Here is a 14,533-nt window from a genome sequence, read left to right on the forward strand (position 1 = left end):
TAAATGGTGTACCAAAGTCCCTATATATCTTTCGATTTGCATGAACTTGTGTTTTTAGGGTACAAAATATAAAACTTAGCATGATGTGTGCTAAGTTTCGTGAAAATCGGTTCAGATTTATATATAGCTCTCATATATAGTTTCGTCCGATTTATGGTAAATGGTGCACCAAAATCCCCATATATCTTTCGATTTGCAAGGAATTCGGCATAGGGTACTGAATTAAGTGTTTCACGCCTATGAAGACTTCCAGGTGTTCCAGGCTCTGAGAGTATGAATAGAAAATTTGACTTTTAAATGACTTGGTCCTTATGACCGACTGAAAGGCCAATAAAGACTAATTTTAAGTTAGAGAGTCTCCACAAATTGTATGTTTGGACAATAATATGGGCCATAGAAACAATAGGGGCAAACTGAAATATTTGCAAATCTTAATATCTTCTCTTATTGAGAACCCATTCTAAGACCATGGATTATTTATAGACGGGCTGAATTCCAGGGAGTATTCAGGGTCGATCTGAATGTGAATGTGAGTGTTTATAAGATCTGAAACTTAGAATGCATTTAAATGTTAGCTTACTGAAGCATCTGTTTATAGATCAGTATATGACTGGGATGATATTCGAGATGATATTCAGAACTCATTTTTTGGATCAGTTAAAGACGAGCCGAAACTCATGAAGTATTGATCGTCAAGATTTCCTGGCCTGCTGAAATCTTCTTTATCGAACTGAAGAGCTGGGGAATTTTTCTATAGACGAGCTAATAGACAGGGAGGATTTTAGAAGCATACTGAAGGATCAGAGACGAGCTGATATTTTTTCACTGACTACTATCCATTCTATATTTTTAGAAAAACAGGGAGTGGAATTTTTAGATGTTTTATCTATAGTTTGAAATATATATAAAAATAAAAATATATAAAAAAAAAAATAAAAAAAACAATATTTTTCAAATATATATCAAATTTTTGTATAATCCAAGCTCTAAGGTTCATTAATAAAATAATGTCTATACTGTTGGCTACCAACTGTCTTTGAAAATATTTTCTAAACTGCAGGAATAAAAAATTCCCTATAAAATGAATAAAAAAATCATATAGAATCTCATTCCTGTGATGTGCTGAAAACAATTATAAACTAAAATTAAGTAAAAATAATATTTTTAGTTAATTTTTTTAGATATTTAATATAAAAGGGGGATAAATTGGTTATATGGGAGATGTTTGAAAAATAATGATAGATATATGTTTCAAGCATCTCCCATCTATCCAATTTGTCCTCCATTTCTAGCAAATCTCTTTAACAATTGAACTACAAACAATATTCCAGGGTGTATCTACAATTATTCATAATTAAATATTATTTATGACATACATATATTTTACGGAATTTGAAAATAAGACTTAAACTTTCTAAACAGTAAAAAAAAAACAAGAACAACAACAAAACTCTAACATAGTTTGTAGTTGTAATAAACGAAAACTTTATTATCACAATTTAGCACACAGTTAAAATTTTACATAGGAAAGCAAAAAAACAAAACAGGAAAAAAAAAAACTTTAGAGAACAACGTCCACAGGACCAATGACAAACTATTCGATATTGAAAGTATGAGGTAGGGTAGGGAATTGGGGTTGGTTCACACAAAACAAGAATGAATACTGGCAACAATTTCATAAAGCATAAATGTTGCGAATATTATTTCATTTTTTCAGAGAGAACGATGTTCGATGATGCACGGGGCCTTCAGTGATTCATGTGTAATCTTAAAAAATCAGTATTAAAAAAATACTTTTAAAAAGCCAACCCTTGTGGTAGTCTTTCATAAATATTCTTTAAAAAATCGTCATTGATTGCGGCTTAAAAAAAAATCTTAAGAGCACATTGTTAAAGATGGTTATTTGAAATAATATATTTTTTAAACAAGTGAAACCTTTGAAAAGTTCTACCGGGTCGATTTTTTTACAATCCCTAACATGAGGTAGACATTCGAAATATCTATGCCATTGTACATTGCTGTCAGGTTTTTTTGTTTCTGGAAAAATATATTTTAAAATGAAATACCAAACAACAGATACTTAGTTTGAAAATTGAGACTGAGATTTTTAGCATCTCGAAATCTTCAAAATACGGAAAATTGGTGATACCATTATATGAGATCTATACCAAAACATGATATCTATAATTGCGGCTAGGAAATTTACCATCCAATGATAACCCACAAATTCTAAATATGGTGGCTTCTGTAAAATAATATTTAAGGGGACCCCCCCCCCATTCTCGGTGTCAAAAATTTTTTTGATTTAATTCGAATCTACTATAATTCTAGAATGTTCCTACAAAATTTCAAGTGAAAATCTCAAGAACTCTTGAAGATATAGCCGATTTATTGTGTCATCATCAAGTGACGGCTAAAGGGCTTCTCAACCTTTAAACGCGTTTTTCTCAAAACGAATGGCGGGCACGATAACTCAAAAACTAGTAATCCAATCGGTTTCAAATTTTGACACGTTTCTCTGGGAGTGTGTAGCTCTCGTATGAACTAGGATAAAGCCAATCGGTGAAGATCTTTCTTATTTTTTAACTTAGTTTGTGGTAAAAAATAGGCGATTTTCTATAAAAAATTTTTCAAAGTTCCGCCATTTTGTTAATTGTTGTGCGAAGTCAATAATCCTAGTTCATACGAGAGCCAGACATGTCCTCTTTCTAACACAGTTGGAATTTTCGGATTCCGATGTTCCAGTGAGGAGTTATCATGCCCGCCATCGAAAATAACTTTTTTTGAACCCAAAAAACAACAACAAAACAACAACAACAACTTTTGGTAAATTATTTTTCTTCTTCTTTAAATCTTCAAATATATATGTGCCAAGTTACAAACCTTAACAACCCTTAAAACAAATCTAAGCTTATGGTGAAACCTGAGAAGTTATTTTTTAAACCAGTGAGCGGAGCAGTATAGTCGGACGATACCCTGGGACATAATTGCTACCTCTGGATAGAACAGAAAAACGGACAAAAATTAAGTATTTGGTCCATTTCATCCTCTAAATATTAACCGATCTTTCCCAACATGCAAAATTCCGTGAACATTGGTCCATAACTGTGGCCTGTATCGTGTTTACAAATTATTATGGACAGACGGACGGACACACATGTCTAGATCGACGCAGCTAGTCGAGATATATCGATCGGTATACTTGAAGGTGGGTCTAGGACCAATATTTTGCGGCGCTGTGCCAAATTTCGTGCAAATTGAAATATATGTAGGGTCTTTGGTGCTCCATTTACATAAAATCGGACGAAAATATATATGGGAGCTATATCTAAATCTGGACCAATTTTCACAAAACTTGGCAGACGTCACTCTAGGCTCAATTCATATATATGGGAGCTATATCTAAATCTGAACCAATTTTCACGAAACTTGGCAGACATCACTCTATTCTGAATTTAGTACGTTATGCCAAATTTCGTGCAAATCGAAAGATATATAGGGACTTTGGTGCACCATTTACATTAAATCGGACGAAAATATATATGAGATCTATATCTAAATCTAGACCGATTTTCACAAAACTTAGCAGACATCACTTTAGGCTCAATTCAGTACACTATGCCAAATTTCGTGCCAATCGAAATATATATAGGGACTTTGGTGCACCTTTTACATTAAATCGGACGAAACTATGTATGGGAGCTATATCTAAATCTGGACCGATTTTCACAAAACTTGGCGAACATCACTCTAGGCTCAATTTAGAACGCTGTGCCAAATCGATAGATATAAAGGGACTTTGGTACACCTTTTACATAAAATCGGTCGAACATAGATATGGGAACTATATCTAAATCTGGACCGATTTTCACAAAACTTGGCAGATATCACTCACGTCTATTGTTGTTTTTTGAAAAAAAAAACGTTTTTAAAGAAATTCACCCTTATGTTGTATCTATATTTTTTTGTCTTTTAAAGTCCATGCTTTGGTGGATTCTTAAAAATAGGTTTTAAAAAGACCACGCTTATGGTGACTCTGTGAGAAAATATTTTTTATAAACTCCAAGAATACCTTGAAAAATATTTTTTTTAATCCTCGCTTATGATGGACCTTGCAAAAAAAACTTTTTATAAATTCTCATTTGAAAAAAAAACATTAAAAAAATTTAAGCTTATTTTGTTTTTTTTTTTTTGAAAAAATGCGTTATGTTGCTCTTTGAAAAAACGTTTTTAAAGAAAAAATATATATTTTTTTTCTTTTAAATGCACCACTAAAAATAGGTAAAAAGGACCTTAAAATATTTTGTTTAATCCACATTTAGACCTTAAAAATTTTTGTTCAAAAAAAAAAATCCACGATCTTAGTGAACTTCAAAAAGTATTTAGAAAAATCCACGTGGCTCTTAAAAAAATATTTTTTTTTAAGTCACGCTTATTGTGATTCTATTTTCTTCAAAATATCGTCAAGGCAAGTCATTGACTTTTAATATAACATTTTTCTATTTCTGTTATTTCCTTATTCTCCGGGCGACCTCATTTAGTCCAAACCATCCATGTACGCCATACTCATTAAATCGGATTTTTTTTGCTTTACTAACTTTGTAACATATTTGTCTAAAAATTGTGTTGTTGTTATGGTACACTTTTTATTTCCCTAATTAGGATCATAAATCTTACGGAAGCATACTTCAGTTTAAAGTTTGTTCCCGTGAATGTTGTGTGAGTGTGTGTGTGTACCAAGCAAGCCAAAACATTTGGCGCACTTCTTACGAAGCCACTAAGAAGTCATGAAGAGGAAACTCCAATGACGAAGAAGAAACTGCCACCACCACCCCCTTGTGTCACATTTTCCAGTGTTGTAGAAAAATCTAATAATAAAGAAACGGTAGCACATGCAGAAAAAATATGGCAGCAAAAAGAAGAGCAGGAAAAAATTAGACAAAAAATGACGAACAAGAAACTGTGACCAAAAACAAACAAAAAATGGAATGTTACAGAGAAGAAGGATATGTATAAGGAAAGCTGAACGAACAGCTTTTGGGTTTTTTTTTTGCCTAAACTAATGTTGCATGTAAACTGATAGCCATCAGCGAGCAATGTGAAGGGATGTGGGGAGTGCGAGATGAGGTGTTACCAACTTAATCTTAAAGTTGTTGGTTCATTCTCGTCCAATGGCCGTTTGCTCCATTTGGCCACAGGCAGAGAACAAAAAACAGCCCTGACCCTAAATCTACTACCCGGGGAGTTGTTGGCAATTTAGAGAGAGTTTCTGTGTGTTATTGCTTCTATGATTGTGTTAAATCACAGTGGTACCATAAAAACTAAATTTTCCCCCAAAAATATCCTTAATAAAATTTCCGAATTTTCTTTGGGTCCGCAACACTGTGCCACTGTGTGTAATGGTTTTTAACAGTTTCATGCCACTAGCCTTTTTATGCCCATTTATATTTGTTTTCCATACCCCTTACCTCACCCAAATGCCTTGTAAATGCATCTATGGTAGTGTTTTTTGAGTGTGTATGGGTGTGTGTATGTTGTTTTTGGCTATTTGATTGTATTGTGTCCAACTTTCTCTATCGGCCATTTTTTTATTGTTTAGCTGTTTTGTAAGTTCGAAGCTTGTTTGTAGTTTTTGTTTTTGTTCATCGTCAATGTTGTTTGTAACTTTGTTTGAGTGTGTATGTATGTGTGTGTGTTTGTTTGTGTCTTGTTTGCCAAATTGTGTTTTCAGGTCAGAGGCAACAATAGTTTAAATTACATGTCCATATAAATACAAAGACACACAAACTACATAAATAAGCAATTTTTACAAATATCCATCAATGGTCGTTTTTGTTGTTGTTGTTTAGCTCTTTGTTATGTTGTTGCAGTTTTTGGGTAGGCTTGAAATTGCCTTCTGATAATATCCTGGCGTAACTTTTGTTTTGTATTTTATTATATTGAATAAATTATAATTTTGTTTATTTATTAACAACACCTATAAACAAAATTATATGGAAATTTAAATTTAAATTGAGATTTACAAGCGCAGGAAGCATTCTTTGAAAATGGGGTGAACTTTTTCTATGGAAAATTAAATGTAAAATTAAATGTAAAATTTTAAAGGTCAATTAATTGTCAAAGCACAATTAATATAGAAAATATCTCTCTTTTGAAAATTGTCCAATGATTGTGGTATCCAAAGTGATAAACCTGAGTAAAAAGAGCATTTGCAATTAAAAAGTAAATAGCTCGAATAATCTTCGTAGTGGAACCAGTAAGGGGACAGTAGAATATTATTATACCTTACACAACTACCACAGAACTATAACCATCTGTGGAGTTAAAATACGGGTCTGGGAAAATGGTCGCTAACTACACAATATTCGAATTCGTATATACATAGTGTAGTACATCTAAATTTTTATGTACGACAAAATGTTCTACAAATGAATTTCTCATTTGATTTGACTGAAAAAATCTCAAACAACACAGACAATAGCTATAAATCAAGATATTAAGCTCCACTTTGTATAATAGAGTCACCAGCAAAAAAAAAAAAAAAAACCCTGACCTATGGCGAATTTTTCCTTGGCGGTTTTCACATACTCCCCGCCATGACACCTGGGGTAGCTATTTTCATCACCCGTTGGAATAGTAAGCTGATATGTGCCGCGAGTTCACCCATAAGAACTATAAAAAATGTGTTGCGGCGTCGGGTTAGTTGTCCACACTAGAAAAACTGAACCTAAGAAAAAGAAACGACCCCCCCCCCCCCCCCCCTCTAGTGGTGACGACCCCCGCGAAACTTATAAAGAACCACAATCTGCGAATCTGCACTTGGAATGAGCGCACGTTGTACAGAACAGGCTCAGTTTTCGCTTTGGCGGATGTACTCAAGAAGTACAAAACCGATATTATTGTCTTACAGAAAATGCGATGGAATGGGACTGGCGTAAGAAAATCAGATGATTACGCCCTGTGTTATCGCTACCATGAAACGAGACCTGAATTTGGCTGCGGATTTATGGTTAACAGGAGAATAAAAGATCTCGTCTCCAGATTCACTCCAGTAGAAGAGCGAATTGATATAATCCTTAATAATATTCACGAGCGCCTAGAAAATTAAGCCTCCACGAAGACACATCCGACAACTGCATGAGGTTGATTAACTTCGCGGCAGCAAAAACATGGTAGTTAGCAGCACCAGATGCAAGCACCTCTATATACACAAGGTCACCTGGATTTCTCCTGATCAAGCAACGAGAAATCGAATTGACCATATTGTGATAGACGAAAGGTATTCATCCAGTGTATAGACGTTCGATCGATCCGAGGAGCGAATATCATCAATTCGGATCACTGCCTTGTAGCAGCCAAGGTTCGCACTCGTCTTTATGTAGCAGCAAAGGTGCGATCTAACACAATACGGAAACTCTACGTCGAATTGCTACAAACATGACAGGTAGCAGAAGCCTACTCTGCTCAACTTACCCACCTGCTTGACGAAAGCACTTCTTGTCCCGATAATAGAAGCGCAATGGCAAAAAATTGCCCACTCCCTACAAATTGCAGCAAAGGCAACACTTGGGTACCAAAAACCACCATCAAGAAACCCATGGTACGATCAGGAGTGTTGTAATTCTACCGATGTGAAAAACGCAGCGTATAGGGCAACCCTGCAGACAATAGCAGCACGTGATGTGATGGAGAATTATCGGGAGAAAAGGAGAGAAGAGAAACGTGTTTTCAAAAAAAAAAAAAAAAAAAGAAGAAAGAACAACAAAAAAACGTGATCGTGAGCAAATTGAGATTTACAGGAGTCAGACACATCTTCCTGTAGAGATGGTGAAGGAAACCTGGTGACAAATACAGACAGCGTGGTGAGGATCTGGAAGGAGCATTTTGAAAAGCTTTTGGTATCAAATAGTGGCGGTGAAGAAGACACCCCAGAACCAATAAGAGATGACGGTACAGATGATATCAGAATATCAATTAATCGGCTGAAGAACAATAAAGCAGCCCTATTCGTTCAGAGGTGTTTAAAGCCATGTCTGATTTCGGCATTCCTACAAAATTAATAGGCTATGCAGGAAAACTTTAAGTGGCACAAGGTCAGTAGTTAACGTCTGAAAGGACCTATCGGAGCCCTCCAATACCGCACGAGCATTCATACAAGGTGACAGTTTGTCTTGTGATCCTTTTAACATCCTGCTTGAAAAGGTCGTAAGAGACGAAAAGGTGAAAAGAAATGGCACACTGTACACCAAACAGCATATGTTACTTGCGGACATCAACATAATCAGTCGTATTGAGCTTCAACGACTACGATGAGAATGCCCCAGCTCAAAAGGCATATAAAAGCGAGCCTTCACGCAGAAGGGGAAGGCCACGAATTAGATGGAAAGACCAATTAGAATACAACATCTCGCCAAATACGTAAGTAAGTTCAAAACAGCCTACTCGGAGTCCCTTAAGTCCGTAATTCGGAGTGTCCGTAACTCCTCGTCATGTTGGAATCTACTCTTTAGGAACCATTCATAATAGAACACGAAGGCGTCCAAGCGTTTCGGGCTCGTTAATAATTACAGGTTCTTTGAGGTTAAATAAATGGTCGCAGAAAATTTTTTCTTGCTATATTCCGCATATAATGGTATTTCCCAATTTTCGTATATTGAAGGGCTTAGACGCATTTTCTCATTACAGTGGGTAAAAATATATTTATAGAAAATGTTCGATATAGGTTCATGTTTTTTCATTATATTGAATTACTCATCTTGGAGGATGCAAAACATATTTTCAAATGTTTCTATATAGATCCAAGTTTTGACATAGTCTCCGTATAAAGATTCCACCCATTCTTATACCCTTCACCACACAGTGGTACAGGGTATTATGTCTTTGTGCATATGTTTGTAACAAGCAAAAGGAAACGAGATAGACACATGGTTCCTTTTGAGAATATGCATAGAATCACTTTCTGAGTCGATTTATGCATGTCTGTCCGTCCGTCCGTCTGTCTGTCCATGTTAAATTGTTATCAAAGTACAGGTCGCATTTATGATTCGATTTGGATGAAATTTGGCACAAGTCACTTATTTGGCCCAAGGACGAACCCTATTGAAATTGGGAAAAATCGGTTCGGATTTAGATATAGCTCCCATATATATTTTCGTCCGATTTAAGGTAAATGCGGCACCAAAGTCCTTCCATATCCTTCGATTTGCATGAAATTCGGCATGGAGTACTGAATTAGGTGCAGAATGATGGGTGTCAAGTTTCGAGAAAATCGGTTCAGATTTAGATATAGCTCCCATATATAGTTTCGTCCTTTTGGTGCACCAAAGTCCCTATATAAGGTGAAATGGTGCACCAAAGCCCCTATATATCTTTCGATTTGCACGAAATTTGGCATAGAGTACTGCATTAGGTCCAGAATGATGTGTGCCAAGAAAATCGGTTCAGAGTTAGATATAGCTCCCATATATATTTTTTCCGATTCTATGAAAATGGTGCACCAAAGTTCCTATATACCTTTTGGTTTGCATGAAATTTTGCACAGCGTACTGAATTAGGTCCAGAATGATGTGTGCCAAGATTCGAAAAAATCGGTTCTGATTTAGATATAGCTCCTTATATATAGTTTCGTCCTTTTTAAGGTAAATGGTGCACCAAAGTCCCTATATATCTTTCGATTTGCATGAAATCGGTTCTGATTTAGATATAGCTCCCATATATAGTTTTTTCCGATTCTATGTAAATGGTGCACCAATGTTCCTATATACCTTTCGAAAATCGGTTCAAATTTAGATATAGCCCCCATATATAGTTTTTTTCCGATTCTATGTAAATGGTTCACAGAAGTTCCTATATCCCTTCGATTTGCATGAAATTTGGCACAGCGTACTGAATCAAGCCTTGAATGATGTGTGCTAAGTTTCGGAAAAATTGGTTCAGGTTTCGATATAGCTGCCACATATACATATATATTAGTCCGATTTTACATAAATGGTGCACCAACCTTCTAATGTTTGTCCGATTAACACGAGTTTTTGCACAACGTATCAAGTTGGAACTTGAATAACGTTATTGCGTTATGTTGAAATTGATGTAGATGCTGTCATAGCTTCCATATGTATTTTGAATGGATGTCTAAATGAAATTAAAATTTTAACAGTGCGGCGAGCGAATAGCATGTGTTAATTTTGCTATAAGTCGTTTTTCATAAATTTGTCCCATGGTACGAAGTCGACTTTAAATCTGCCCGAATGAAATTAAATTTATCATAGGTTGTAGAAATAATTGCGTATGCTCCTTGGAAGGGATACATATGTACAATATACCCAAAGTGGTGAAGGGTATCATATAGTCGGCCCAGCCCGACTTTACTGCTTTCCTTACTGGTTTTTTTAATTGTTTCAATTTTTTTTTTTTTTGATTTGGTATTCGTATTTCTTGAGAGATGAAAAACATCTTTGCATTATCCATGTTTTGGTTTGGTATCCATATAAAGAACTTGTGCAATTTTCAGTGTTATGAGTATTTTAGCAGCATTGTCTCACCGAAGTGCCTGTAATTTGGCATTGTGGGTTTTCGGAAGCTTACACACATATGTAGAAACTTATTAATAAAGGGCCATATTTCGACATATCCCTCATATAATGACCCACACCATTTTTGGTACTTTGAAGGTTTTAGTTTCCTAGTTTCCATAGTACTATTATAAAAGTCACGATGGCTTTTAGGTATTCTTAATGCCTCCTCATGCTTGAAGGTATAAATAGTTCGGCCCGGCAGAACTTAAAGACGATTTTACACATATTTTTACAAAGCTTTCCTTTTCCTTCTAAAATTTGTTAGATTTTAATATTTTTATATAATTTTATACAAAAGTTGTTCATTTTTTGTATACCCAATACCATGTTCTTCACGTTCATTACCCAATGCCAGTAAAACTTAAAAATTTATATATTTTTTTTATATCCCGAATGAAAAATATATGATTACTTTAAACTATTATCTAGACTTATATATAAATGTTAGTTTAATAAACCTTATTTAATTATGTTTGTCTAAATAAAATATTATAAAAATAGTTATATAAGTACTTATATTTACCAATAAATTAAAATGTAAAAATATAAAATAGAAAGGTGGTAAAAAAAATTAAAATCCTACAAAATCTTAAATTTAACTTAAATCAGTCTCATATAGTAATTAGTATTTTTTTAGTATTTATAAAATTTCCAACAAATATGTTAATAGATTACGTTAAGTTATAGTTAGTTATGTTTTTTTTAATTAAAAAAAAATAACTCCTTTGGAAAGGTATGACTTCATAAGGTATTCAATTGGTATATATGTTCAGGAGTATGAAGAGAAATTAAACATAAGAGAGAGAATTTCACACTCTCTTCCAAAAAATAAAAAGTAATATAAAACAAAAAAATAACGGGTGTTTTTCAAGGATCATTTCATTTTTTTGTTCGTTAATACAATTAATTAGCCATATATGTAAAAAAGAGAAAGAGAGTTAGCTCATATTCGAAAGACAGAGAAAGAGAGAGTATGCATACACACTTTTTGAGAGCAAATAACGGAAAAACAAATCAAAAATCAAAGGAAACTAAAATAAACAATTTGGATAAAGGTGTTCTTTTGTTTTGGTATATTTTTTTGGGTGGACAGAGGGTTAATCGAGACAAAGAATACAATTCAACTCCTACAGAGAGATTGGTACAACGATCGAACTTACCTTCCAAGTCATAGGATGATAGACCACCCGCTGTTGTTGAATGCATTCCTGCAGATGCTGCTGTTGTTGTATATTGCGAGTGTTGTTGTTGCTGTTGAATTTCATCTTCATAGCTGCTAAAACTTCGCTGCTGCTGTGTGGCATACTGACTAACGTTTAGGTGACGGCGAGCATTGTATGTCGATGGATCCATGGCATGTCCACCGCTTATGGTTAGATTACGTTGTATTGGCGGAGGCTTTTGATAACCCTGAGAGGATGTTGCAGAGGTCGAGACGGAGGCAAGGGCGGCGGCGTTAGAGGAGGAAATGGCACCGGATGTGGCCGGTGTTGGCATTTGATGAGCATGTTGACCAGCGGCAGAGAGTTGTGATGATCCGCCAACACCACCATAGTGGTGAGGATGCGTTGGATGATGTTGTTGTTGTTGCTGCTGGTGATGATGCTGTTGTTGTTGTGCTGCTGATGATGACGATGTTGGAAGCCTTTGTTGTGGATGTTGTAGTGTTGCATAGGTAACGGAGGAAGTATTTGTTGGGCCTTGTTGTTGTTGATGCTGTCCACGCATTTGTTGTTGTGATTGCTGTTGCATACGATATTGTTGTTGCTGCTGCTGATGTTGTTGTTGCTGCTGCTGCTGATATTGGTACTGTTGTTGTTGTCGTTGACTGGGATGTGCCAAGTGCGGATGCTGTTTCATGAGACCATCAATTTCTCCCTGAAAACATTAAACATTAAATCGGACGAAAATATATATGGGAGCTATAACTGAACCAATTTTCACGAAACTTAACACACATCAGTCTAGGCTGAATTAAGTACGATGTGCCAAATTTCGTGCAAATCGAAAGATTTATAGGGACTTTGGTGCACCATTTACCTTAAATCGGACGAAAATATATATGGGAGCTATATCTAAATCTGAACCGATTTTCACGAAACGTAGCGCACATCATGCTATACTCAATTTAGTACGTTATGGCAAATTTCGTGCAAATCGGAAGATTTATAGGGACTTTGGTGCACCATTTACCTTAAATCGGACGAAAATATATATGGGAGCTATATCTAAATCTGAACCGATTTTCACGAAACTTAGCACACATCATTCTAGACTAAACTCAGTACGATATGCCAAAATTCGTGCACATTGAATGATTTTGAGGGATTTTGGTGCATAATTTATCAAAAATCGGACGAAGCTATATATGGGAGCTATATCTAAATTTGATCCGATTTTCACAAAACTAAGCACACGTCTTTCTGGATTTAATTCAGTACGCTGTGCCACAATTCGTACAAATCGAAAGATTTTCAGGAACTTTGGTGCACCATTTACCAAAAATCGGGCGAAACTATATATGGGAGCTATATCTAAATCTGAACCGATTTTCACAAAACTTAGCACATATCATTTTAGAATTAATTCAGTACGCTATGCAAAAAATTCGTCCAAATCGACTGATTTGCGGGGACTAAAGTCCCTAAATCGGACAAAAATATATATGGGAGCTATATCTAAATCTGAACAGATTTTTCCCAATTTCAATAGGGCTCGTCCTTGGGCCAAATAAATGAGCTGTACCAAATTTCAGCCAAATCGGATTATAAATGCGTCCTGTACTTTATTTACAATTTAACATCTACAGACGTACGTACGGACGGACAGACGGACGGACGGACATGCATAAATCGACTCAGAAAGTGATTCTATGCATATTCTCAAAAGGAACCATGGGTCTATCGCGATTCCTTTTGCCTGTTACAAACATGTGCACAAAGACATAATGTACCACAGTGTGGTCAAGGGTACAAAAAAAGTCTCACCTGATATAATCTCGGATCCTCTTCCTTTTGATGATGACCACTGCTAGCACCCGTTCCACCATAATGACTTTGTTGTCCTCTATATTGGCCCTGTTGTGACATTTGTTGTTGCTGCTGCTGTTGTTGTTGCATTTGCTGTGGTGTCATCGGTTGCATACGCTGCCTTTGGCCCGGACTCATAATATCCATGCCCATTTGGGGTCCCATCATATCCCTTTGATTCGTTGTTTGTTCCTGTTGTGAATATTGTCGTTTCAGCATGCTACCCGAACGTTGCAAGGGTAGATTTTCCTTTTCGGCAGCGCTACGGGTACGCTCCAGTTTTGGTCGTTTATCGAGCGTATCGTGAGGATCAACCACAGCCTGTTGGGAAATATCCTAAAACAATGGAAATTACCAGAAAAAGCAAGAGACAGAAACAAAAAAAGGATGTTGCATAAATTAGTGTTCGCTATTGGTTTCGATTTTTTTTTCTCAAAAAGTTGTGAAACATACATTTGTAGCATTTTTGTTGTACTTACACTGCTGCCATCCGGTTCATTGCGACGTATAAAGCCATCCTGTTGTATGGTGGCCTTATTGATCCATTGGCCTGTCTTGGAGAGTAACTCCTGTTTTTTACGGCACAATATGCACACCCAAATGACCTAAAACGAAACAAACAAAGTGACACATGAATACAAAGGCACTTTCACACACACACACACAATCTCAGATATATACCGAGCAAACGGAAACGGATACAACGAGTTACAAATTAATACAAACAACAGCAGCAAAACGACAAAACAATTGGCAAAAGTTCAATGACTTGCTTTTGGGTTAGTTTCGATTTCAATTCATTTAATTGCTGGCCGTTCTGGTGTTGCTTTTGCAGGAACAAAGCCAACAAAACCCTGTTGATAAATGCCAACAGGAACTGACTGCCAGGCGATATGTCGGGCAGTGACAATGGCCCAAGCAATTGATTTA

The 14,533-nt window shown here is 35.7% G+C and overlaps 1 protein-coding gene across 1 annotated transcript in view; it reads right to left on the reverse strand.

Moving 5' to 3' along the window:
* Positions 1-14,208, reverse strand: part of LOC133326615 (rab-3-interacting molecule unc-10-like) — a gene marked incomplete at its 5' end in the record, with an annotated part of 54,877 nt that extends 40,669 nt beyond the window's left edge. The window contains 3 exons of the mRNA XM_061535249.1: positions 11,735-12,164; positions 13,562-13,939; positions 14,083-14,208. Of these exons, the coding sequence (XP_061391233.1) occupies positions 11,735-12,164; positions 13,562-13,939; positions 14,083-14,208 (934 nt within the window). The remainder of the gene's footprint in view (positions 1-11,734; positions 12,165-13,561; positions 13,940-14,082) is intronic.
* Between the last annotated feature and the right edge of the window lie 325 nt (positions 14,209-14,533).

This window comes from Musca vetustissima, unplaced genomic scaffold (assembly GCF_032173495.1).
Source record: "Musca vetustissima isolate MV318-11 ecotype Yass unplaced genomic scaffold, APGP_CSIRO_Mvet_v1 utg55918, whole genome shotgun sequence".
NCBI classification, from domain to species: domain Eukaryota; kingdom Metazoa; phylum Arthropoda; class Insecta; order Diptera; family Muscidae; genus Musca; species Musca vetustissima.